General features: G+C 43.8%; 2 protein-coding genes and 1 long non-coding RNA gene across 4 annotated transcripts in view; 2 read left to right on the forward strand and 1 right to left on the reverse strand.

Moving 5' to 3' along the window:
- On the reverse strand, positions 1 to 1,428 carry LOC121133268. Its single transcript, XR_005870081.1, has 2 exons — positions 1,082 to 1,428; positions 1 to 796 (listed from the first exon to the last, which is right to left on the reverse strand). It is a non-coding gene; the product is annotated as an uncharacterized LOC121133268 (long non-coding RNA).
- On the forward strand, positions 1,041 to 21,897 carry Tmem14a (transmembrane protein 14A). Its single transcript, XM_005072277.4, has 5 exons — positions 1,041 to 1,179; positions 11,368 to 11,453; positions 17,018 to 17,119; positions 17,666 to 17,753; positions 20,903 to 21,897. Exons 2-5 carry the CDS (start codon positions 11,384 to 11,386, stop codon positions 20,940 to 20,942), a joined length of 300 nt encoding a protein of 99 aa, XP_005072334.1. The 5' UTR covers positions 1,041 to 1,179; positions 11,368 to 11,383; the 3' UTR covers positions 20,943 to 21,897.
- Positions 17,068 to 27,150, forward strand: part of LOC101840807 (glutathione S-transferase A3) — a 23,358-nt gene continuing 13,275 nt past the window's right edge. The window contains exons 1-2 of one of the 2 annotated variants that reach the window (XM_040729281.1): positions 17,068 to 17,119; positions 17,666 to 17,753. The gene's annotated coding sequence lies outside the window, so the exon portion shown is untranslated. Of the gene's footprint in view, positions 17,120 to 17,665; positions 17,754 to 25,079; positions 25,218 to 27,150 lie in introns of those variants that run through there. The other variant, XM_040729282.1, reaches the window with a different exon arrangement.

Consider the following 27,150-nt stretch of genomic DNA (forward strand, 5'->3'; position numbering starts at 1 on the left):
TAAAGTGTCCAAAAGGTCCTCCTTTTATTTTGAGTAGGGAAAGTGTCCTGTGTGTCTGGGGGGAGAGACAAGGCTGGGGTGAGGGGGGACACAGCAGGGTGGGAAGGAGTTGCTGGAGAACTCAGAGGCAAACATCAGGATGCCGCAGCCTCCTCATCCCTGTGACTTGCCACCAACGTCCAGTGACTCTTCCAGGGTTTGCTTAGTCCCCAAGGACCAGTGTAGACTTCTCAGTTCTCAAAATACAGTCGCGTTATTTCCCCAAATACTTTCATGTGGAAGAAATAGGTTCAGCAAACTAACATCACAAGATTTAATAAATATGATGTTAGGGTCCTTTGTGTATTCTGGGAAATTCTGTTTTCCCCCACACCACAGAATCCGGGAGCTTCCCTCAGTACCTGGACTGCTGCTGTATAATAGAGAGTAGAGGGTTTGTCCTAGTTAAATTCTCAGCCAAGAGGGCAAAACTGGTGTGGCGTGAGAATTCACCACGAGGCACGGTTTCATATCAACTTAAAGTTCTTTTATGGGAACTGATTGCCCTGGACTCACAAGATTCAAAATGCTTTCCCAATCTGGCGCTCTGTACCATTCCTCCTGGCCATCTAAGCCTGGTAGCCCTGGTCTCACAGTGTAAAAATAGGGTCGTGATGTCGTATCCACATCTTTCTGATCCTACAGGCAGTAAACTGTACTCCCCCACTCGGGCTTAACACCACATCAACTTGGATTCTCTGAACATCCTACTTCGCCTTTTGCAACGTGAGTTCCTCCAGCGGAATTGCTTGGCTTCCTAAAAAAACAAAAACACCCCTTAATTTCACTTGTGGATCCTAGCTAATCAAACCCAGGAGTCTCCTTACACGCATCGTCCCGGCCGGGAGAGGGCAGCGGACTCCAACCCTGCGCTCCCGGGTGGCAACCAAGTTTCTAGGGTCTCGGTTCCCTCAGCTCCACCCAGAACTGCACCCGGAGTCCGGGCCTTGGAAAGCAGAAGGACGTGGGACTAGGGACACCGCGTCGCAGGACGGAGTTCCGGAGAGGTCTCGGTTCTGCAAGAGAACGCAGGCGGCAGTACCTGAGTGCGCCTGCGTGGAAACTGCTTCCGGGGTGAGGTCCTGCGCTTGCGCATCTCCTTTTTCCCTTCTCGAGCCACAGCACGTCTCAGGGCTGCAGGTGAGCTGTGCGTTCGTCTCATAAATGAAATTTTCTTGCAAAGGCATGGAAATAAACCGGTCTTTGCTGGGCATGCGCCATCTCCTTCAGTCTCTCAGTCTACACAGCAAGAAAAAAAATTCAGAGGACCAGGGGAAGGAGGGATGGAGGCTGCCCTCCCAGAGGGCTTTCCTGTCCCCAACGCCGGCAGTTTCCTGAATTTCTGCCTTCCGGGGGCCCTAAATATCGCACATATTTTGTCTTCTACCTCCCCGGAGGTGGGGTGTGGTGGCCGATAACATTCAACCAGACTTCCTTCAAAAATGGCTTTCGTGCGGCGTAGCTCAGAGGTAGCCAGTTATATTTTTTAATTATTATTATTTTTATTTAGGTTAGAAACAATTTTGTTTCACATGTCAATCCCAGCTCCCTCTCCCTTCCTGTCTCCCCCGCCCTCTCCACCAGGTAACCCAGTCCCCCACCCAATCTCCACTCCGATCCATGGTGGATATCCAGTGACTGTCATTTCATCCAGGGCAGGGCCTAGGCCCTCCCCCAAGAGGCCGGGCTGAGAGAGCATCCCTCATCGTGGGATGGGCACTCAAAGTCTATTTGTATGCCAGGGATGAATACTACTCAAGGCCCCATAGATTACCTTGGCCTTCTCACTGACACCCACATTCAGGGGGTCTGGGCCAGTTCCATGCTTTCCACACAGCCATCAATCTGGGGTCCAAGAGCTCCCTGTTGTTCAGGTCAGCTGTTTCTGTGGGTTAAACCAGCCCACTCTTAACTCCTTTGCCCATCAGTTCTCTCTTTCTGACACTGGATTCCAGGAGTTCGGTTCAGTGTTTGTCTGTGGGTATCTGCCTCTGCTTTCATTAGTGGCTCGATGAAGGTTCTGTTTCCTAGACTCTCTGGCAGTTGGATTGTATGCTGGCACTCCCCTGATTCATGTCTAAAATCCATAAATAAGTGAGTACATACCATGTTTCTCTTTTTATGACTGAGTTACCTCACTCAGGATTTCTTCTAGTGCCATCCATTTGCCTGCAAATTTCAAGATTCCATTGTTTTTCTCCGCTAAATAGTACTCCATTGTGTAAATGTACCATACCAGCACTCCCACCAGCCGTGTAGGAGTGTTCCCCTTTCTCCACATCCTCTCCAGCATAAACTATCATTGGAGTTTTTCATTTTAGCCATTCTGACAGGAGTGACATGGTATCTCAGAGCTATTTTGATTGGCATTTCCCGGATGGCTAGGGATGTTGAGCATTTTCTCAAGTGTCTCTCAGCCAGTTTAGACTTCTCTACTGAGAATTCTCTATTTAGTTCTGTACCCCATTTTTTGATCGGATCCTTTGGTGTTTGGAGACTTGCTTCTTGAGTTCTTTGTAAATTTTGGAGATCAGCCCTCTGTCAGATGTGGGGTTAGTGAATATCTTTTCCCAATCTGTGGGCTGCCTTTTTGTCTTGCTGACTGTGTCCTTTGCCTTACAGAAGCTTCTCAGTTTCAGGAGGTCCCATTTATTAATTGTCGATCTTAGTATCTGTGCTACTGGAGTTACATTCAGGAAGCAGTCTCCTGTACCAATTCGTTCAAGGGTGCCTCCCACTTTCTCTCTCTCTTTTTTTTTTTTTTTTTTTTTTTTTTGGTTTTTCGAGACAGGGTTTCTCTGTGGCTATTTTGGAGGCTGTCCTGGAACTTGCTTGGTAGTCCAGGCTGGTCTCGAACTCACAGAGATCCGCCTGCCTCTGCCTCCCGAGTGCTGGGATTAAAGGTGTGCGCCACCACCGCCTGGCCCCACTTTCTCTTCTAACAGGTTCATTGTGGCTGGATTTATGTTGAGGTCTTTGATCCATTTGGGCTTAACTTTTGTGCATGGTGATAGACATGGATCGATCCGCATTCTTCTACATGCCAACATCCAGTTATGCCAGCACCATTTGTTGAAGATGCTTTCTTCCTTGCCAGCCACAGTTGCAGTCCCCAAATAACACACAAGACGGTATATTAATCATGAAGACTCAAAGTTCTTGTTATTACAGGTCTTCCACTTGTTTGGTTAGCATTATCCCAAGGTATTTTATGTTGTTTGTGGCTTTTGTAAAGGGCTATATTTCTCTGATTTCTTTCTCAGCGCTATTATTGTTTGTATATAATATGGCTACTGATTTTTTTTTAGTTAATCTTGTATCCTGTCACTTTGCTGAAGGTGTTTATCATCTGTAGAAGTTCCCTGGTAGAGTTTTTTGGGGCACTTATATAAACTATCATATCATCTGCAAATAGTGAAAGTTTGACCTCTTCGTTTCCAGTTGGTATCCCCTTGATCTCCTTTTGTTGTCATATTGCTCTAGCTAGAACTTCAAGTACAATGTTGAGGAGGTATGGAGAGAGTGGACAGCCTTGTCTTGTTCCTGATCTTAGAGGAATCACGTTGAGTTTCTGTCCATTTAGTTTGAGGTTGACTGTTGGTTTGCTGCATATAGCTTTTATTATGTTGAGGTAAGTTCCTTTTATCCCAGATCTCTCCAGGTGTGTTGGATTTTGTCAAAGACTTTTTCAGCATTCAGTGAGATGATCATGTGATTTTTGTTTCTCAGCTTGTTTATATAGTGGATTACATTGATGGATTTTCATATGTTGAACCAACCCTGCATGCCTGGGATGAAGCCTAAAGCCTACTTGATCATGGTGGATGTGTTTTCTGATGTGTTCTTGGATCTGATTTGCCAGTATTTTATTATTTTTGCATCAATGTTCATAAAGGATATTGGTCTGAAGTTCTCTTTCTTAGTTGTGTCTTTGTGTGGCTTGGGTGTCAAGGTTATTGAAGCCTCATAGAAAGAGTTTGGCAAAGACCCTTCTGCTTCTATTGCATGGAATACTTTGAGAAGAATTGGTATAAGCTGTTCTTTGAATTTCTGGTAGAATTCTGCACTGAGGCCATCTGGCCCTGGGCTTTTATTGGTTGGAAGACTTCTGATGACTGCTTCTATTTCCTTAGGTGATAGGTCTATTTAAATTGCTTATCTGTTCTTGATTTAATTTTGGCAAGTGATATCTATCCAGAAAATTGTCTATTTCCTTTAGGTTTTCAAATTGTGTGGAGTACAGGTTTTCAAAGTATGACCTGATGATTCTCTGGATTTCCTCAGTGTCCATTGTTATGTCCCCCTTTTCATTTCTGATTTTGTTCATTTGCATGTTCATACTGTGTCGTTTGGTAAGTTTGGATAAAGGTTTGTCTATCTTGTTGATTTTCTCAAAGAACCAACTCTTCATTACATTGATTTTTTTTTGTATTGTTTTCCTAGTCTCTGCTTATTGATTTCAGCCCTCAATTTGATTATTTCCTGGCGTCTACTCCTCCTGGGTGAATTTGCTTCTTGTGTTCTAGAACTTTCAGTTGTGCTTTTAATTCTCTAGTGTAACTATTCTCCAGTTTTTTCATGTGGGCACTTAGTCCTATGAACTTCCCTCATAGCACTGCTTTCAAAACGTCCCATAAGTTGGGTATGTTGTGTCCTCATTCTCATTGAATTCTAGGAAGTCTTTAATTTCTTTTTTTATTTCTTCAGTGACCCAGGAATGGTGCAATTGTGCATTATTCAACTTCCATGAGTTTGTAGGGTTTCTGTAATTTGTGTTAATGCATGGTGGTCTGATAAGGTGCGTGGAGTTATTCCAATTTTTTTGTACCTGTTGAGGTTTGCTATGTTGCCAAGTATGTGGTCGATTTTTGAGAGGTTCCATGTGGCGCTGAGAAGAAGGTATATTATTTTTTATTTGGGTGGAATCTTCTATAGATTTCTGTTAATCCCAATTGGGTCATAACTTCTATTAGTTCCTTTGCTTCTTTGTTAAGTTTTTGTCTGGTAGTCCTGTCTAGAGGTGAGAGTGGGGTGTTGAAGTTTCTCACTATAAGTGTGTGGGGCTTTATATGTGATTGAGTTTTAGTAATGTTTCTTTTATGAATGTGAGTGCCTTTGTATTTGGGGCATAGATGTTCAAAATTGAAACTTCATCTCATGGATTTCTCTGTGATGGGTATGAAGTGCCCTCCTTTATCTCTTTTGATTGATTTTATTTTGAAATCTAATTTGTTAGATATTAGGATTGCTACCTGTTGTATATGTTTGAGTTTGTATCAAATTTAAATCTTCTATTTAGACTAAAAGGGGAATTGTAGGAGTGAGCCCAACAAAGCTATCCGCCCATGAGGGCGGAGATAAGCAAATTAGCACAGGTAGAGATAAAAGGAAGCAAAAGGAAAAAGGACCTCTTTTTTTGGAAGCCGGCCATGCTTCTGATTCCCAGCTTGTGTAATTCTCTCTTTCTTTCTCTGGTAAATAAATATATTGTATTCCCTATTGCATTGACTATAATCCTTAGCTACCCCCGCTTGTTTCTTGGGTCCATTTGATTGGAAAGTCTTTTCCCAACCCTTAACTCTGAGGTAATGTCTGTTTTTGAGGCTGAGGTGTGTTTCTTGTATGCAGCAGAAGGATGGGTTCTGTCTTCAAATCCATTCTGTTAGCCTGTATTTTTTTATGGTCGAGTTAATACCATTAATATTGAGGGATATTAATAACCACTGATTGCTCATTCTTGTTTTTTTGGAATAGTTGATGGTGCTGGAATTATATGTGGATTTCCACCTCTTTTCTTTGTCTGTTGCTAAGGTGGGATTATCTGTTGCCTATGTTTTTCTGGTTGTAGTTAACTCCCTTGGATTGGGGTTTTCCTTCCAGAACTTTGTGTAGGGCTGGGTTAGTGGATACGTATTGTTTAAATCTGGTTTTGTCATGGAATATCTTGTTTTTTCCATCTATAGTGATAGAAAGCTTGCTGGATATAGCAGTCTGGGCTGGCATCCGTGGTCTCTTAGTGTTGGTAGAATATCTATCCAGGCTTTCAGAGTTTCCATGGAGAAGTCAGGTGAGATTCTGATAGGTTTGCCTTTGTATGTTACTTGGCCTTTTTCCTTTGCTGCTCTTAATATTCTTTCTTCCTTATGTTCGGGGTTTTTACTATTATGTGGCGAGGTGATTTCCTTTTGTGGTCCACTCTATTTGGTGTTCTATAGGCTTCTTGTACTTTCATTGGCTTCTTAAGTTGGGCAAGTTTTCTTCTATGATTTTGTTGAATATGCTTTCTGTCCCCTTAAGGTGGTTTTCTTCACTGTCTTCTATACCTATTATTCTTAGGTTTGGTCTTTTCACGGTGTCCCATATTTCCTGGATATTTTGTGTTAGGGATTTTTTGGAGTTAAGATTTTATTTGGTTGATGAATTTTTTCCCCTAGTGTATCTTCAACACCTGAGATTCTGTCTTCCATCTCTTGTATTCTGTTGGTAATGCTTGTATCTGTAGTACCTGACCGTTTGCCCAGCTTTTCTATTTCACAGCATTCCTTTAGACTGTGTTTTTTTTTTATTGTCTGTTTCAGCTTTCAACTCTTGCACTGTTTGAATTGTTTCTTGTAATTTTTGCTTTGTCTTTTCCTCTCTTTCTTGCATTTGTTGAAGTTTTTGGTTAGTCTTTTCTTCCATTTCTTGCATTTTTTGGATTGTTTTTTCCTCCATTTCTTGCAATTCCTGCATTTTTTCCTCCATTTCTTGTATTTTTTGGCTTGTTTTTTCTTCCATGTCTTTAAGGGATTTTCTCATCTCTTCTTTGAGGGCCTCTATCATTTTCATGTAGTTGCTTTTAAGGTCTTTCTCATCTGCTTCTTCCACAATGGACTGTTCAGGTCTTGCGGGTGAAGATTCTCTAATTTCTGGGAGTGTCATATTGGTTTTTCTGTTGGTGGGTGTGTTTTTGTGTTGTCTCCTTCCCATCATTTCTTTCTGTGGGTGCAGAAGGAGTTTCTTCCTCCCCTGGTGGATATGTGACCACGGGTTCCTTTCCAGTGGGTGGGAGCAGTTCTAATACCCTGGTGGCTTTCCTCTTGTGTGGATGGAGGCTGTCCTAGTATCAGGACCTTAGCAAACTCTGGGTAGGCTGGACCCTTGCCTCGTCTGTGCCGTGGGTGGAGAATGGGATTTGGAAGCTGGTAGTCTCTGGGCGGGCTGTATCCCGATCTGGATTAACTGTGCATAGTCCTCAGGTCTCCGGTGTTTCTGCTCAGGCCACCGGAAGTTAGGCTTGGTAGTTTTATTTTTAAGTGACACCCTTTCGTGTATTTTTATCTACAGATCTCTTAGTGGGTGGGCAGACCTTGGAGGACTTGGGACTGGGCAAGCCAGGGATTTGTCCTTTGGTTTTGTATGTGAGCAGTAAATAACTTTGCTGCCTTGCATCCAGATTGCTATCTGGGCTCCTATCATTCCTCAGCCTCCTGTCTGTTGCAGGGATATGAGCATGCCTCTCTCTTCCAGCCACACCCATTCTTTTCATGTTCAGGCAGCCTCTCCTCTTAATGCTTGGTTGTGGTCTGCCGTGGAGGAGAAGCAAGAAATTTGATTGATTTGTGGGAATATTCTCAGTGTGCAAAGGTTGGGAATGGGTTTACCTTAGCGTTCCTTAGAACAGTGCTTAGTTCTCTATGGAGATGAAGGAACAGTTGGGTTCCAGACAATGTAGGCAGGGGTTGTGGGGCAACAGGGGATAGCTTCAGAAGGTTGTTTGTCTGAGTCACCTTGGTGCCCAGTGCAGGTCAGCAATGGACGCGAGCGCAGCTTTGCTCTCAGTGAGCTTGACGGGCCAAGAAAAGAGATTTAGACAGGCAACACACCACAGCCACTGGGCTGAGGGACATTAGACTTTGTTCTTCCTTCACAGGGACACTGTGCCCCCCCATCCTTTTCCTCCCCACACCATTTCCAGGCTCTGCTAACCTTTTAGCTTCCCTGTGTGTGTGAGAACACATGGGATTTGTCTCTCTGAGCTTAGAACACTAATGTTTACTGAATGCGCAGTGTGTCCCAGGCACTATTCTGGAACTTTAATTCAGTTTCTAAGTGGCCATGGGAGCCAGGCGGTCCTAGTTTCCTTTTGTGAAAATGAAGAAGAGGAATTACTGGCAGTTGAGGAACGCATCTGATTTTACACAGCTGGTAAGCCGTGGTATCAGCTCGGAGCCAAGGTGTGTGGTATAACATGCTTAGTACTGAGTAGGACTTACTGTGAGATGCTTGTGGGCAGAGGAGTGAGTCAGCAGTGTGGTCACAAGGTGTCGGCCACTTGGGAGAAGCATCCAGGATGGAGATATGCCACTGTGCCCCAGCCAGGTCTCTCTCCCTCCCTCCCTCCCTCCCTCCCTCCCTCCCTCCCTCCCTCCCTCCCTCCCTCCCTCCCTCCCTCCCTCTCTCCCTCTGTGTATGTACTTCAGTACTATGCTTACACATTTCTAGGGTTTTTTTCCCCCACATCACAATTCTCTAGGGTTTTTGTTTGTTTGTGTTTTGATGTTTTAGGGAATTTCCCTGTATTCATGTCTGTACGGGAAGAGAATTCCTGGTGCCCTTGGAATCCGAAAGAGAGTACCTGATCCCTTGGGACTGGAGTTACAGAGTCATGAGCTGCCCTGTGGATTCTGAGAATTGAACCCCAGTATTCCAGAGGAGTAGCCTGTGCTCTTAATCACTGAGCTGTCTCTCCAGCCCCCTGTTATTATTTCTTCATCTCTCATTTAGTCATCAAATGGTTTTTTTGAACTCAGGTGCTTCCTGTATGTATGCCCCTTGGTGTAACTTCTTGGGTACAGATGAAATCTGCCAGGTTAGCTCATCATGCAGATATGAGGATTCCTTCAGTGGGGTCTCCTTTTCTGTGACATCCTCTCTCTGTCTTTCTCTCTGTCTCTGTCTCTCTCTCTGTGTAAATGTGTATGTGTGTGTGTGTGTGTGAGAGAGAGAGAGAGAGAGACAGAGACAGAGACAGAGACAGAGACAGAGACAGAGATGGGGGGGCTTATTTACAAGGTCTCATGTTGTAGCCTGACTGGCCAGGGACTCACTATGTAGTGAGGTTGGCCTTGAACTCCTGGAAACCCTCCTTCCCTGGTCTCCCACATGCCGAGATCACAGGCATGTGCTACCACACTTGGTTTACAGTATACTTTAAGTGACTCTGAGATAAGCTTAGCACCTATCCCAGTCTGAGTCAGTCTCAAGAGACTGCTTAATCGAAAGGAGGAGCCGTGAGAAAATCAGAGGAACACGTGGGAGAGCCAGGAGTACGGCCCAGTGGTAGAGCTCCTGCCTGGTATGTTCAAGGCCTGCATAAAGTCCCCCGTTAGCACACACATGCTCTTATACATGCATACACACAGACAAATACACAGGATACTTCATACCCCATTAGCACTTTCATATTTGCTAACATAATTATTTTTCCTATGGAAAAAGACGTAAAAATGGTAAAATATAAAAATATCAAGATCCTGTGGCTACATAGGCCATAGACCATAGGGACAGCCTACCACTATTATTCAGCTAAATGGAAATAATATTAAAATGACTCCTAATACCTTATCGCTATACCCATAGATTAGTGTACTTTTCAGTACTCATCAGAGAAAGTTCTTGCAGTAGTCAGTAACACAGACTCACAACGGGTCACCATCCAGAGAATAAGTGACGTGTGCCAAGCATTTAATGGGATGTCTGCTATACCCTCCTTGCAAGGCCCAGGGATCATCTAGGAAGAAGGGGTAGAAAGACGGTCAGAGCAAGAGGCTGTGGATGGCTACAAGCAACATTTCCTAGACACAACAGGGCACATACGAACTCACATCGATTCTTACAGCATGCACAAGGCCCGTGCAAACTCAAGCAAGACAAAATCCCAGGATGGAGATGGGGAGATGGACACAAAGTCCCGTCCCTACCTGAGGACCTGTTAACATTTGGTGCTGCTGGAAGAGGGAGGGTCAGTTTTCCTTAAGGATATGAGCCGTGGTAGGTCAGCCACTCTCTAGGCCCCACAGCCAAGAGTATTTTAGCAATACAAATCGGACTTTATGGGAATGAGAGAGACTCAGAGAGAGAGAGAGAGAGAGAGAGAGAAAGGGGGGGGGGCAGGGAGGGAGGGCACAAACTTGGGTGGGTAGGGAAATGGGGGTGGAGATGGAAGGGGTTGGGGGAGGTAAGAGTATGTTAAAATACATTCTATGGAATTCTCAAAGAATCAATGAAAATATTATTTAAAAATCAGTAGTCAATGTCGACATTAACAAGCTGAAAAGCTACATTGGGTCTCATCTATCGTCCTCACTTGGGGGACATGGGGAAATGAAGGGATGTGGCCTGTGGATCCACAACCAGCTAGAGCAGTGAGTCTCAACCTTCCAAAGCTATGACCCTTTAATACAGTTCTTATCTTGTAATGACCCCCCAACCCTAAAGTTATTTTTATTGCTATCTCGTAACTAATTTTTGGTACTGTTGTAAATCGTAATGTGAATATGTGATATGCAGATAGTCTTAGGTAACCCCAGGAAAGGCCCCCAAAAGGATTACAACCCACAGGTTGGGAACTGTTGAGCTAGAGGCTGATTCTTTATCCCCTGAGGCTATCAAATTTCTGTTGCATCTTAGGTGGTTGAGGGCAGGGTTGCAATGGAACCTCTCCTCATCATTGGAGGTGCTTTCCCTGTCCCATGAGTCACAGGCCGATCAATTAATTTTTGGGAAGGGCATTATAAATGCATAGTGATTTACTATCGATTGCAAGTGGATGTCTTGGCCACTGGAAAATTGGTAGCAAAGCAAATAGTCAGAGTGAATCCTCACTTAGAGGAGGCAAAAAGCCACCCACTGCAGAGACAAAGTCCAAAGACTCGGTGAGGAAGCATTGAGAACAGAGGCTGATGAGACTGTGTGGAAGGACAGTGCATGCAGGTGTTGGCTGTGTCTCAGGTTGCAGGCCTGGAATCAAGGATGAGTTGGAATATCTAGTTAGCCTGACCAGAGCAGAAGTCTCAGTTAGAAATGGAACAGCTGAGGGTACAGCAGGTCTTGAAGACAGCCAACACAGAATTAGCGACAACACAGAATTAGCTGAGGTGTCCTCCACCCACCTGTGTATTTATAGTGATGAGATGGGGGATGGTAGCTGGGTGGTACAGGATATAAAGAGTAGACTTCTTTCTTTGGTGGGCCAGAGAAATGCCATAGTTTTGTGGGATGCCTATCATTTGTATACACATCTGTTCTCCAAAACTCTATATAATACGACCCTCACCCTTTCTTTAGACTTTTGTCTTCACCAATGGACCTGGTTGGTTTTGCTTATGCAGCCCTTTTGACAATTGGAACTATTTTGGGATATAAGCGAAGAGGTAAGCCTTTCCCTCTCTCTCTCCCTCCCCCTCTCTTTCTCCCTCTCTCCTGCCTCCCTTCCTGATAATAGTGTCTCATGAAGCTCAGGCTGGCTTCAAGCTCACTACTGATCTGCCAAAGTGTTGGGATTGTAGGTGGGCACCTACCATGTCCTGCACAAATGCAACAAAGGAACTTAGTGGGGAGCCGGTGGCTGTAGTGGAGGTTTGTGGCTGTAGTGGAGGTTTGTGACTGTAGTGGAGGTTTGTGACTGTAGTGGAGGTTTGAGACTGTAGTGGAGGTTTGTGACTGTAGTAGAGGTTTGAGACTGTAGTGGAGGTTTGAGACTGTAGTGGAGGTTGTGACTGTAGTGGAGGTTTGTGACTGTAGTGGAGGTTTGTGACTGTAATGGAGGTTTGTGATTGTAGTGGGGGAATTGGTGTTTGTAGTGGGAAGTTGGTGGCTGTAGTGGGGAGTTGGTTGCTGTGTTGGGATCTCCTGAGGGTCTGTGAGCAGGACAAGAATCTCTTGATGTCTTTGAGGTGGCTGAGAAACAGCATGCCTTGGGAGAGATTCATGGAGAGAAGGGAGTTATGTGGGGCCAAGCCTTCTGTCTTTCACAAAACTAATTTCACAAGCAATTGAATTTCATAATTAATTATGCACAAAATTTTCCCCACAAAATAAATACTAAGGATATAAAGTACTTAGCTACTTAATTTTTATAGTTATAAATATTTATGAACTTTATAGTCAAATTTCTATTGTTTTTATAGGTAGATTCTTCTATTTTTTAATACATTTTATTTAATTAGAAATGATCTTATTTTATATTTCAGTCCCAGTTCCCGCTCCCTCCCATCCTCCCATGTCCCCCATTGACCCCCCATACCATCCCATCCCCCATCCACTCACTAGGGAAGGTGAGGCCTTCCATGAGGGATCATCAAAATCTGTCAAGTCATTTGGGGCAGAGCCTAGGCCCTCCCCTGTGTATCTAGGCTAAGAGAGTATCCTTCCATGGGATGAACTCCCGAAGTCAGTTTGTGCGTTAGGGATACATCCTGGTTCCATTGCCCAGGGCTCCTAGATCACACCCACATTCAGGAAGCCTGATTTGGGTCTATGCTGGTTCCCCAGCTGTCAGACTGGGGTCCATGAATTCCTACTTTCCCAGGTCAGCTGTTTCTGTGGGTTTTCCCAGTGTGGTCTTGACCCATTTGTTGGTCATTCCTCCCTCTGAAGCTGGATTCCAGGAGTTTGGCTCAGTGCTTGGCTGTGGATCTCTGCATCAGCTACTGGCATTTAAGGTAGTCATCATTCTCATTATAGGAGAAGGGCGTTTAAGGGTAGCCTCTGCATTATTGCTTAGGGTCCTAGTTGGGGCCATCTTTGTGGATCTCTGTACAATTCCCTAGTGCCAGATTTCTCTTTAAATCTATAGTGGCTCCCTCTGTTGATGTGTCTCTTTTCTTGTTCTCCTCTATTCCTCTCCCCACTCAATCTTCCTGATCCCTCATGTTCTCCTCCCCCTCATCTTCTCCCCTCCTCTTTCTCCTCCCTCCCTCCCCCTTCCCCCCATGCTCCCAATTTGTTCATTGGCTCTTGTCTTTTCCGCTTCACTGAGGGACCGTGTATTTCTCTTACGGACCTCCTTGTTTTCTTGCTTCTCTGGAGGTTTGGATTGTAGGCTTGTAATCCTTTGCTCTATGTCTAATATCCATATAGGAGTGAAGACATACCATGTTTGTCTTTCTGTGACTAGATTGCCTCACTTAGGATGGTTTCTTCTAGTTCCATCCATTTGCCTGCAAATTTCAAGATTCCATTGTGTAAATGTACCACATTTTCTATATCCATTCTTCAGTTGAGGGGCATCCAGATTGCTTCCAGGTTCTGGCAATTACAAATAATGCTGCTATGAACATAGTGGAACAGACATCCTTGTTGTATGAATGTGCATCCTTTGGGTATATGCCTAAGAGTGGAATTGCTGGATCTTGAGGTAGACTGATTACCATTTTCTGGAGAAACCACCATACTGTTTTCCAAAGTTGCTGTACAAGTTTGCATTCCCACCAGCAATGGAGAGTAGATTCTTTTTTATAATTAATTTTCTTTTGTTTTTTAGAATGGGCCTGACTATGTAGCCCTAGCTGACCTTGAACTGACAAGAGATCTTTTGGCTTCTGTCTCCTGAGTGCTGAGATTGAGTGTGTACCACCACACTCAGTTTTTTAAAAAAGCATTTAAAAATTAATTATAGGCAGGTATAGTTAGATTGTAGAGTATTTTAGAGATAGTCCCATTGAAAGACCCCCAGAGTGGGGAGACCCTCACTCAAGTCTCTGGATAAGCCGACGCCCCAATAATTTAAGAGAGATGGTTCTTGCTGCAAGCACATGAGGTTTATTCGGGGAACCAGTGCACTGGGGCCGAGCTCATGACCCTCGCAGGAGCAGAGGAGTTCGACCCGTAGTAGCTGCAGTCGGGGGTTTTTAAAAGGGAAAAACTGAATCGGGGAGTTAGGCAAACATCATAAACATAAAGGATGAGGAAGTTAAATGATAGCTTATGTCTTAGCAGGAAGGTTATCTCAAGCAAGCATTCGTTGGGCATTGTTAACATTGAGCAGGAATGTGGTGAGCTAGTTCCTGGATCAGGGAGGGTTATCTCTTAAGTTTACCTTGAGGTCTCCGGTTTCTCAGGAGAGGGCAGAAGGGCAAGTCACTCTGTGATGGCTAGTCACTAGGGGTCTAAAAATGTTGAGTTGGGATCCCTCACCATGAGCTGTAGAGAAGAATTTGTGTTTTGCATTTGTAGGATAGAATATTCTGAATTTCTCTTTAGATCTCTTTGATCTGTGGTGGAGTTTTACAGATCTCTCTTTGTAGTCCTGACTGTCCTGGAGCTTACTGTGTAGACCAGGCTGGCCTTAAACTTACAGAGATCCTCCTGCCTCTGCCTCTTGAGTGCTGGGATTAAAGGCATACACCATCACACTTGACCTAGTTCTTATAAACGTGTGGATTTTTTCTGATTGGTTGGAATGTTGTCTGTTCTCCTCTGTCTTCCCGGACAGCATCAGGGGGTTTGCTGGTGTGCTGCTGGACATGGTGGACTCCTTCCTAGTTCTCCTTGTTCATGTCTTCCTATCATGAAGATTGTCCTTTGCTGTCCTTGTCATAGAGCCACCTCTCCCTCTTATGTAGTGTGACTGGCAGTTTCTGTCTCCTTGTCTAGACTGCCTCTGGAGATAGCACCTGGTCACTGGACCCCAGGTCACAGAATGACAGCCTCGGATTCCTCTCTATGGCTGTCTGTGGTGTCTTCAACTGACTGGCAGAAGAATCCGTGTCCCCAGGACCTACAACTGGGCTTGAGATTTGTGAGGACATCAGGCTTTCCCAGGGCTGTGGGGCTTAGGTCTGATGAGGCTTCTGCTTCCCTTCAGCCATCCTCAGACTGTGCATCTAGAACAGTGTGAGCGTGGCTTACGTTAGTGTGTTTCTGTCTATTTTTCTGGTACTTTTTGGGTGTCTTCTCACCCTCTTTACAAATTTTCAGTGTTCTTCCTCTGGTTCCCTTCAGAATGGAGCCTACACAGAGGCAGCCTCTAGTCTGCCACCTTACCCCAAATTTACTTACTTTTTAAATTTTTTTCTTAAATAATCTCTCTCTCTCTCTCTCTCTCTCTCTCTCTCTCTCTGTGTGTGCGTGTGTGTGTGTGTGTGTGTGTGTGTGTGTGTGTGTGTGTGTGTGTGTATGTATCTGTCTGTCTGTCTGTTGCTGTAGGGTGTTCACCAGAGAAACCTGTTGGGACATGGGTTTAAACCAATAGAAAGTCTTTATTAGCTGACCAGGAACCACACTGAGTGTTCAGGATCCCACTGTAGCCCTGAACCTTTCCCAGAGTGAGCTTTTAAGCACAAAATCTATGTTCTCAGTTGACATACTCAGTTAACAAGAAATTAGCCAGAAGCAGAGCTACCAAAGCCAAAAAGCAAGGTTAGTACATTGACAGACCTTCCTGGAACTATAGACATGGATGGGATAGGGCTTTGTTTTCATTTTGGCAGGCGGTGCTGTCTACATGCTGAGTTTTACAGCCTGAATGGCACTTGCATCATGGAGTCAGTTGTGCTAAGGTCTGGGTGCCTACTAAGTTCTTGGACCTTGTTATACCATGTCTATCTGTCTGTACCTACATTCGCATATGGATGACTATAATTTGTGAGCCCAGCTGCATAGCTTAATTCCCTATGGGTGTTTAAAATATAGAGATACTTCAGCTTCCACCTGGGAGTTCTAATCTAAAAGATCTTAAATTAGTTGGCTTCTCTAAAGCAAGGATTACATGCAAATTTTCCACAGTGTCTCCAGTGTGCAGCTCTCTGTCCAGAGCGTAGGAAGTGCTTAGCATTCATCATGGTGCATTGGGGTGGGTGGCTTGACTAGATGCAGAGTGGCTGTGTCTTCTACTTTCTCGGTGCAGTCCCCTTTTGTTTCTGATTACTGATATTTTTAAGACTAGAAGATGATTTTTCAAGATAAAGCCATTGCTTAACCTACATAGCACTTCTCTCCTCACCCTTGTAAGATAAACATATTTCCTGTTGTCACAACCCCTTAGTAAAAAGGAGATTGGGAGGGATGTTGGAAGAAAAGGAGCAACCGAGGAAGACTTTCTTACTCTGACATGTGATGCCTACCTCTGCAGTGCCGTGTTTGTGTTCTCCTGCCTCGCATTTAGTGTTTTGCAGGAAATGACCTGTGACGAGGTCCATCATTAGTTCGCCTTCATCCCTGTGGTCTTTTGAAGGAAAATGCCCTTCCAAAGGTAGTGGTACTGTGATGAGGTGTGGCTTTGTTGGAGTAGATATGGCCTTGTTGGAGGACGTATATCACTGTGTAGGTGGGTTGTGAGGTCTCATATATGCTCAAGATACCACCCAGTGTCTCAGACCACTTCCTACTGACTACAAAATGTAGGACTTTCAGCTACTTCTCCAGCATCATGTCTGCCTGCATACCACAATGTCCCACCATGATGATAATGGGCCTCTGAACTATAAGTGAGCCACCTCGAATAAATGTCTTCCTTTATAAGAGTTGATGTGGTCATGGTGTCTCTTTACAGCAATAGAAACCCTAAGACAATCGCCTTAAGACGCCCAAGTAAGAGAGTTAGACTTATATGTTAGATTTAAAATGATGGAATGAATTCCTTTCATTTTTCAGCTTTCTCTCTCTTTTGCATTTTCCTTTTCTTTTATTTTTTAAGGCGGATCTGCCTGTCCGGGAGTATTCTGTAGACCAGGCTAACCTCTAACTCAGAGATCTACCTGCTTTTGCCTCCTGAGTACTGGGATTAAAGGTGTGTGCCACCATACCTGGCTGCAGTTTTCTTTTCCTCTTCTTCATTTTCAAAATACTTATTCTCATTATTTTTAGTTGTATATAAGTATGGGTATGTACACATGAGCGGCAGGTGCCCAAGGAGCTGTGCAAGAGCAGTACTCACTATTAACTGCCGACCCAGCTATCCAGCTCATGTAATCCCTCTCTCTCCCTCCCGCCACAGGTGGAGTTCCATTTTTGATTGCTGGTCTTTCTGTTGGCTTTTTTGCTGGATATGGAGCCTACCGTGTCTCCAATGACAGACGGGATGTCAAAGTGTCATTGCGTAAGTGACATGCTTTCCCCAGTTACAGAGGATCAACCTGGAAGATGCCCCCTTCGGACTTTGTACCAGGCTTACTAGAAAACGAACTGTCAAAGTTAAGTGTCTGTGAGTCTTTGTCAAGATTGAGTATAATTCTTGTTGCTTTCTAGACAGAAGTGATCAAAAATCATAGTAATAATGACTTCCCACCTTATTTTTCTATAACACATGCTGTAAGAAATTGAATCAGAATAAGGATGGAATTATGACTAGATTTTCTTTTAGCTTTCTTGGGTGTACACTGAATGTGGTTTTCAGGTTCCAGTGAGCATTCCTTTATGCTGCCTTATATCATTCTGTTCAGTGCACAGATGGCTTTTCTGTACAGCTATGCCTTAGGACTGTCTAAAAGAACAGTACTTTTACCTGCTCATAAAGCACCTTTCTCTTCCTGGGCTCAGCAAGAGAATGCCTACTGCTTAATCCCCCAGGGTACCTGGTTTTAGTTTTTTCCACTAGTAAGCACTAATGATGCTTAAAATTCTAATTCATGGTTTTGGGTTTCAGTTACAGCTTTCTTCCTGGCCATGATAATGGGTTTGAGATTCAAGAGGTCCAAGAAAATAATGCCTGCTGGCCTGTTTGCAGGCTTAAGGTAAGAACCGCTCTGATCTATGCTTTCCTGTGGAGCATTTCCAAGTGGTGACAGTCTACGGCAGTACCACCCTGAATATGCCCAGTCTCACTAAAGTGTGGCTAATTTTGTGACGAATTCATTTTCATGGGGATGGAGAAATGCTGTTCCTGCAGAGGACCAGGTTTGGCTGACAACTAGTTCCAAGTGACCCAACACTCTCTTCTGGCCTCCATGTGTCCCAGGCATAGATGCATGCAGGCAAACCATTATTGCACATAAAATAAAGATAAATATTTTAAAAAAGAAATAAGTTTTCATGCTGGAGAAGCGACTCAGCAGTTATGAGCACTTGCTGCTCATAGGAAGTGAACTGGGTTTCCAGAACCTACATCAGGTGCCTTACAATCATGTGCAACTTCAGATCCAGGGGATCAGGTGACATCTTCTGGACTTTGCAGGCACCAAAACAGACACACAGACACAGACAGACAGACAGACAGACAGACACACATACACAGACACAGACAGACAGACAGACACACACTAGAATAAATCTTTAAAAAACATTTTAAAAGAATTAACTTTCATGTGAAAGGTCAAATGGTTATTACGATAAGTATAACTATAACAGAGGTAAGCCACCATGGATTCATCAGTCTTTGGAGTGACAGCATTCCTCTTTGGTGCACTTTGTAGTATCCAATCAGATGTACACATTTATCTTTATCAGGCTAAAGAGTTCAGTTCCCAATCAATTTTCCTCAAGATTTCTCCACTTGTAGCAGTAAATTGATATAGTGACAATTTAACTCATTGAATTTTGAAGGGAGATTTTCTTTTCTTTCCTTTTGTTTTTAAGTAAATAATCTCAAATTTCTCTTAATTTGATAGAGTATATTCATTTCATTCCATTGGTTTGTTTATTTATTTGGTGGGGTGTTTAGTGTATTACTTGCTTTTCTGTAACTGTGATAGATTATCCTGACAAATAGCAACCTAGAGAAGAGGACATATTCCAGGGGGATGTTCCAGAGGGGATGCTGTCCTTCAGGTCAGCCTGTTCTAGAGGGGATGCTGTCCATCATGTCAGCCTGTTCTAGAGGGGATGCTGTCCTTCAGGTCAGCCTGTTCTAGAGGGGATGCTGTCCATCATGTCAGCCTGTTCTAGAAGGGATGCTGTCCTTCAGGTCAGCCTGTTCTAGAGGGATGCTGTCCTTCAGGTCAGCCTGTTCTGGAAGGGATGCTGTCCATCATGTCAGCCTGTTCTAGAGGGGATGCTGTCCATCATGTCAGCCTGTTCTAGAGGGGATGCTGTCCTTCAGGTCAGCCTGTTCTGGAAGGGATGCTGTCCTTCAGGTCAGCCTGTTCTAGAGGGGATGCTGTCCTTCAGGTCAGCCTGTTCTGGAAGGGATGCTGTCCATGTCAGCCTGTTCTAGAGGGGATGCTGTCCTTCAGGTCAGCCTGTTCTAGAGGGGATGCTGTCCATCATGTCAGCCTGTTCTAGAGGGGATGCTGTCCTTCAGGTCAGCCTGTTCTGGAAGGGATTCTGTCCATCATGTCAGCCTGTTCTAGAGGGGATGTGGTCAGCTATGTGAGGTCAGGCACAGCAATACTAGGTGAGACAGGATCTGGAAGTAACGTGATCACGTTCTGTCCACACAGAGAGAAAAGAAAGAGGGCCAAACTACAAACCTCAAAGCACGCCCTCTGGTAACACACTTCCTCCAGTCAGGCTTCACTTCCTAAAGAAGCCATAACCTTCCTAAACAGCACCACCAGCTGGAGACTAAATGTTCTCCATGAGCCTGTGGGGCACACTTCTCGTTCCCACCGCTAGCTATTAGTTAGTAACTGTTACCTTTCAATGCTGAGGACTGAACCCAGGGCCTTGCACAGGCCAGGCAAGCACTCTGCCACTGAGCTGCATCCCCAGCCCTGATCCTGTGATTCTGTCCATGAAATGAAACATATTATCCAGTAAAATATTCTGATTCCTCCTGGGAACTGTCCTTGAGTGTTGAAAACCTTAAACATTGCCTTCCTTTGGTACATTTTAAAGGAATTATTTCAAAGAAGAAGTATGTAAAGCCTAATGTTCACTGGGGCTATATTTCTAATAGAAAATAGAAGCCAGAAAATTAAAGCTGCTCAGAAATTCACTAGAAAATAAATGAAAATATTTTATCCATTTAAGGAATATTAAACAGAAATTTGAATATCATACTTGAAAAACCAGTTGGCTTCATGGGAAATTAATACTGTCATAATAACATATAAAAAAACAGATCAAATACTGTTTGACCCAAATTTTGAAGATGTCTGTGGCAAAAACCAACACAAGACAGAAATACTTGAAAGTATCAGTAGTATTTAGCCATGGGTTAAAGCCTCCTGAATAGTTTGATGGTCTTTTCTTGCTGTAGAATTTTCTAGAGTGTCTGTGTATGTGTCTAGTGTGATGGTTTTTATTTGGGGGAGGAGTTGCCAAAGGCTACTTTCCAATAGTGTCCCTGACGTGAAGATGATGGTTGATGCTGGGAAGAATCAAAGTGGGGTTAGTGATGAAGAAAGGGTCCTTGTGATGGAACATTCCTGATACTCTTTAAAAAACGCCCCCACTGAATTACTCGTTGGGTCTTTTTTCTTTTGTAAAAAGATTTATTTTTGTGTGAGTATGTGTGTGTGCATACATGAGTGTCCACACATGTGTAGACATGTGTATGCCATGAGTATGCAAGTGACTACAGAAGCCAGAAGACATGGTCAGACACATTGGGACTGGAGTTCTATATCATTTATTGTTACAAGCATCTGCCATGGATCCAGGAACTGAACTCAGCAGCAATTGCTTTTAACTGATGAACCATCTCTCCAGCACCTTTGGTTATTTTTTCAAGTTGCTTTTCTTGGGTAGATTTTGGAAGTTTACATTTCTACTGGTATTTCTCCCTTAATCCCCTATCCAAGGTTTTCAGAACAGGGGGTTTGGCTTCTCTCATCTGTTCAGGAAAAATTTTTAAGTTAAAACACAGGGAAAATAAATTCCCTGCTGCTCTAAAGGGTGCTAATAGAGCCCTCAGAGGCCACAGATAGAACATGACAGGGAGTACATGACCTTCCTGTCCATCGGAGTGACCTTCATCTCTCTTCCTCTTCTCTTTATTCAGCATGGTGATGATCCTGAGGCTGTTCATACTGCTGCTTTAGCATCTAGCGGGACCAAGAGCCAAACTCCTATCATTCTCCTGTACCTGGCAGAACAGTTTCTTGCATTTCAAAGATCAATTTAAATAGGTGGTAAATGTCTTACACTGAAGTGAAAATAATGTCACCCTAATATTGAAAACTAATTGGCAAAATGTCCCCCCTCCTTTTTTTATTTAAAGCACAAATTTTAGAGGGAATGTTGTCCATCATGTCAGCCTGTTCTAGAGGGGATGCTGTCCTTCAGGTCAGCCTGTTCTAGAGGGGATGCTGTCCATGTCAGCCTGTTCTAGAGGGGATGCCGTCCTTCAGGTCAGCCTGTTCTAGAGGGGATGCTGTCCATCATGTCAGCCTGTTCTAGAGGGGATGCTGTCCTTCAGGTCAGCCTGTTCTGGAAGGGATGCTGTCCTTCAGGTCAGCCTGTTCTAGAGGGGATGCTGTCCATCATGTCAGCCTGTTCTAGAGGGGATGCTGTCCATGTCAGCCTGTTCTAGAGGGGATGCTGTCCTTCAGGTCAGCCTGTTCTAGAGGGGATGCTGTCCATCATGTCAGTCTGTTCTAGAGGGGATGCTGTCCATCATGTCAGCCTGTTCTAGAGGGGATGCTGTCTTTCAGGTCAGCCTGTTCTAGAGGGGATGCTGTTCTAGAGGGTCTTTCATGAGTTGTTATGTATGCACTTGCTTTGTCTCATTTTGTGTGTGGAATTTGGGGGCTTGCTGCTTTCTGATTTTGACAGTTCCAAACACTTATGACTCAAATAAGCTTAAGTTAAACTGCAGCCTGTCAGGTAATGGGATTCTTGGAGTGAACCACAGGGCATGGTAATGAGTTGTATGTCAATCTGATACATTAGGGATTTTATTTGTATTGTTACTGCACTGAAGGAATTCCATTCTTAGCTCATCTGTGTCCTAGCAAAATGTACTGAGCATTCCAATAAAATACATTTTATTTTCAACCTCCTCATTCATTTCTGTGTCTTTTCTGGAAACTCAGTCGTCTTTGACATTTGCATGTTTCACTGTTAGTAAAAAGGGTGTCAGGGAGTGCTGTTACACTAGCTCTGCATATCTCTCAGGAGAGTCTCCCTCTCCCCCCACATCAATCACCACTTCATTTCAAGAGCAGTTATAGCGGTAATGTCCAGGGCAGTTTTATGGACCAGGTGGCCCCCCTGGAGATCCTGCTCATTTTCCATTGGTTCGTGTGGTCCCTGGGAAATGAGTCTTCCCCTGAGGACTGTGTCTCACCCCTGAGGGGTTTCAGTGGTTAGCGTGCCCTCCAGGGCATCAAGGCCACAGTTTCAGTCCTTCAGACAGTGGCCTTTGGTGAGAGGAGAGGGGTGGAGAGCCCCAGCTGCCAGGCTGGTAGGAGAGGAGCTCACTGCTGACTTACAAGCAGGCTTAAATCTCAGCCATAAGGAACTGAGGGAGGGAGAAAGCAAACCCACTAGGTGAACCCAATAGGAAACCTGTGCAGACTCCTTTGGTACACTTTAAAGGATGTCCTTTAAAATAGGAAACGAAAAAGAAAAGAGAAGAGAAGAGAAGAATGCCCACTGACCCAGCAATGCCAAAGAGATTGCTACCACAGCTGGGCTGGCAGTCACAGGTGTTTGCTTCTTCCCCAACAGCCAAGGCTGACAGTGGCTTCTGTTCATGCCGTGGCTGATGCTGAAATAAAGGCAAATTGTGACTGCTTGTAGAAAAATTTACTATGTGTATGAGACACAGTAAATGACGGAAAGGTTGAGAAGGTAGTTGAAGCTGTGCTGCATCCTCGGCTTTTGTCAAAAGGCAATGAAAGTGAATGATGGTGATGTGTGTATTATGTGTTTGTGTTTTCATCTGTGAGGGTCAGCAAGGTGGCTCAGCAGGCCAGGTTACTTTCAGCTAAACCTGACAACATGGGTTCCTGAGTTCAATCCCCAAAGCCTACAGGGTATAAAGAGAGTTGTTCTCTGACCTCCGCACTTTCCAGGGAAAGCAGAGGTGTATACACACACACACACACACACACACACACACACACACACACACACACACACACACACAAATAAATGTAGTGAAAACCCTTTGACTTCCACTCACTATATATAAGTCTATTCTAGCACTGTACACAGAATGAAGCTACTATAGTGCTCGTGTTTTTAAGAAACATGCCTTGTTCAAATTTGAATATGTTCTTCGATGAAGAATGTCCTTCTGTATCTATGTTTCTCTTACTGGTTGACGAATTGGCCAGTAGCCAGGCAGGAAGTATAGGCGAGGTTGTCAGAGGAGGGGAATTTTGGGGAGAGGACACAGAAAGAATCCGCCAGAGAAGCAGCTGCCATGTAGCTACTGGGAAGATAGGATGCACCATGCCAGGTGTTCTTTGGTAATATAAGGCCATGTAGAAATACATAGATTAATAGTTATGGGTTAATAATTAAGAGAGAGCTAGCCAGTAAGAAGCCTGAGCCATTGACCAGCAGTTTAATAATATGTCTCTTTGTGCTTATTTGGGGCTAATCAGCTGAGGGACCAGGTGGAACAGGAACTCCAACTATGTTTTTTCACAGTCCCAATGCATTTATCATCAAAGGGAGGCTTCTTCTGGCTTCCAGGCTGGAGAAATCTGTTAATTGTGGGTATTTGACTGGTTCTAACCTTGAAGTCCTACCATGTAAAAGACCACAACCCATGAGATAATGTAGTGAAATAAATACAAAGGAGACATATTCTTACAAATGAGAAAAATGTAGAAATTGATATTACCTGGTGATATGGCTCAGTGGTGAAGGAGGGTTCCCACTCTTCTAGAGGACCTGAGTTCTGCTACTGCCATCAGGTGACTCACAGTCACCTGTAACTCCTGCTGAGGGGATCTGACACCTTCTCCTGACCTGCTCCAGGACCTGCACACATCTGGGCGTGTGTGTGTGTGTGTGTGTGTGTGTGTGTGTGTGTGCACGCGCGTGTGCGCGCGTACACGCACGCGACCATGTTTCAAAGTGTATTTGTATGTGTATGTTGAGGGTGTGTATATGTGTATGAGTGTGTGTGTGTAAGTGTGTGAGTGTACAAATTTTAAAAGAAACAAATAATAAAATTTGTATTCTGCTTTGTGGGAAAGGGTGAGGATAATCGAATTTCCTACATTTTCTGTTATGGCTAAATGATACTGCCTTGTACGATGCAAGTTGTAATGTTTTTATGAGTAATAAAAGTATTCACAAGCTGTAACCAACTGATCTCATTTTTATTAATTAAATTTATTTACTTATTTTACAAGTTCCATATATTAAGCACATCTGCAAAGAATTTTTTCCAATTCAATTCATATTTATAAGATCCTGGAAATTGGACCTGGCCCTGTCTTTTGAGGGGGACACATTGTAAACTTAATATACTCTATAGTATAGTTGACAAAATGTGGCACTTGCTGGATAGAATGATGGATAATTTGGGGTTGGCTACACTATTTCACTTCCATATTTGTTAGGAATTGTTGTCAACATTCTAAATCAATTTACTGAATTAGTAATATGTCATATTGTGTGCCCATTTGTAGGACTTGACACACACAAAAGCCCATGAGAGAAACACATTAAACACACAATGTGAAAATAACCTGAGTCCCCCTTATTGAGAAAATACAACAGAAGCTGAAGGTAGAAGAGTCTAACCCAGCACAAACCACACCCAAAGGTCTTTCTGTGAGAAGGTAAAATCCAGGACACCTGTGTCATCTCTCCTTAGCTTAAGCACATTCCCTCAGTATTTGGGAATGCTTATGTTAATAATCTTTATTTGTCTGAAGCTCAGCTGTTTGTTCTGTGCCTTACCTGGTGGCCCAGGCAGCAGAAATCCTCCCTGCCCCATCAGTTGGCCCTTTACAGCTTCTCCCAGCTAAGCTAAACAGAGATTTCCCACTTGCTCTCGCCTTTGCCTGCCACTCCTGAAAACCTCACAGGGAGTTTCTTGTAACAGTCCACCCTGACTGACACACAGGGAGTTAAACCCGTCTGAATTCTGTTCTTCAAGCTCTCCACTAGCAGCATTGAAAAGAAAACACATTAACAAACCTGTTTAGCAACAGAGGCATGACTTTGCTTTTTTTCTTGTAGTTTCTCATAGAAACTTCTGGCCTCTGGACAATGTGGGAGCAGCTTTTCTCTTATTGGATTGTCTCCCCTTAACTGGGAAGGGCTTATTCAAATTAGCAAATAGCTTATACAACATCAGGAACTCTTCTGTGATATGTGGAGTTATTTAGAGGGAAAAGCTTTTTAAGGTAAGTAATAAATCAAATTTTCTAACACACACATACACACACACACACACACACATACACGGCCCTTTGGCACCTAGAAAATGCTTTAGCACATGAAAACGTATGCTCTGTGCTCACATTATACAGACTTGGTGTGCTTCAGGACAGTTTTAAGAACTGTTGATGCTGTTTCTGCTGGATGCATTGTTAGAGATGTAAACATGAAGGGTTTAGAAAACTAGGGCTGAGAATTTAATGGTAAGAGACAAATTAACTTCCTATGGAGGAAAGAGAGGGGTAACAGCCCAGACAAACTGGAGTCATGTCCAGGGAAGGGGAGCCTGGTACTGATGCCAGAGTTGCTTTCCCTGTAGAAGGAACCAATGTACAGTTGTCAATTGTGATGCCAAGGCAAGACGTGAGGACAGGGAGAATTAAATAGACGAGGAAGGAAAATGAACTCACCTCTGCTGACTGAGATTTTGACCAAGATCACAAACTATGTTTGCAGTCAAGACATTTGTCTTGATTATTTGCCATTTTTGACTTCTATCTTATCAAACTATAAACCAGTGCAATACTCCTCATAAACTGCATATAATTTAGTTTATGGGGGAAAGTCTTTGGATAAAAATAAGCATGTCTAAACTTATTGCCTAACCTTTAAATTTTTAGTTGTATTTACAAATCTAAATACAACTATGTGTGGATAGCAATTGTCAAGACAGCTTGCCCCACCCATACACACACTTGGGTATATACCACTATTCTTTTCCTTTTCAGAAATATTGAGTGTAGACCCACTATATAAAATAACTGAGTTCATCCAGATTCTTGCAATTGAGTATATCATTATACTTCCACCCTAACCATCCCTGCTGCTAGTCTCCTTCCTTGCCCCAAACAGTCCTCCTCTTTTCTCCACCTTCCTCCCCCACCTCTCAAATCTAAAACAAAACGATTTTCAGGCAATGATTTTTCCGTTTATTTTCATTCTTTCATTCTGTGTCAAGGCATCTTGGCCACTTCTGTTCTCCGCATCTTCTCTCTTTCTAACTCCATCCGCTTCCCCTCTCAGACACATTACCCCTCCCAACTTCTTGTTATCCTCTCGATGTTCTGCCCACTGAGTCTGATTAGTTTGACCCAAATACACAAGGATATGGAATCATCCACTGGGTCATGTGCAACCTCCCAGGAGTGATCACCCAAAAGAGAAGCGACTCTCCCTGTCTCAGCAGCCCTGGACTGTCAATTGTTCTTCCATTGGGGATGGAGCACTGGGACTATCCTCCCCTCAGTACTAGGATTTTTAACTGGATTGATTTTGTGCAGATAACCGTGCTTACTATGAGTACAATTGTGTGATAGCAATATCATGTCAGGAGAATTCTGTTTCACAGGACCGCTCCCCAATTTTTTTGCTTGTAAGTTCTTTCTACTTTCTCTTCTCTAATGTTCTCTGAGCCACGAGTGGGAGGCAGGGCTTTTCTTAATGAATTTCAACTTTGCTTTATGCTGACATACCCTGAAATTCTTCTCTGTGGCATCAGTCTAAACATCCCAGTTCTAGGGAGAGGAGTCTCTGAGTACATTCCCTACCCTCAGGCTGTGGCTGCCCAATGTCCCTCCAACCTCAGCAGTGGGAATGCAGCCTAAGCTCTGGCTGGGGGTCGATGAAGGAGCTGGCTTCTCAGGGGCTACCACTTCAGAAGTATGAATGAGAGGGACAAACACTAGAGCATTTGGTGTTAGCTAGAATGCAGGTCTTTGGAATGTGAAAGTCATCAATATTATCATGTTGTGTGGTAGTCCTCTTCACACGGAGTTCCTTAAGTCTTCACTTAAGTAAAGCACTGAGATCCTTTGTCAAACTTTCTGTCTCTGGAGTTCCTCAAAAGCTGCTCACAGAGAGGCATGTATGAACTAAAGGCTCCCTCATTCCCTCTTCAAT

This window comes from Mesocricetus auratus, unplaced genomic scaffold (assembly GCF_017639785.1).
Source record: "Mesocricetus auratus isolate SY011 unplaced genomic scaffold, BCM_Maur_2.0 Super-Scaffold_100021, whole genome shotgun sequence".
In the NCBI taxonomy this organism is placed as follows: domain Eukaryota; kingdom Metazoa; phylum Chordata; class Mammalia; order Rodentia; family Cricetidae; genus Mesocricetus; species Mesocricetus auratus.

Coding starts and splice junctions, on each gene's coding strand:
- Tmem14a (XM_005072277.4), top strand. CDS start 11,384: ATGGACCTGGTTGGTTTTGCTTATGCAGCCCTTTTGACAATTGGAACT. Junction 11,454..17,017: donor TTTGGGATATAAGCGAAGAG/GTAAGCCTTTCC, acceptor CTCCCGCCACAG/GTGGAGTTCCATTTTTGATT. Junction 17,754..20,902: donor GGCCTGTTTGCAGGCTTAAG/GTAAGAACCGCT, acceptor CTCTTTATTCAG/CATGGTGATGATCCTGAGGC.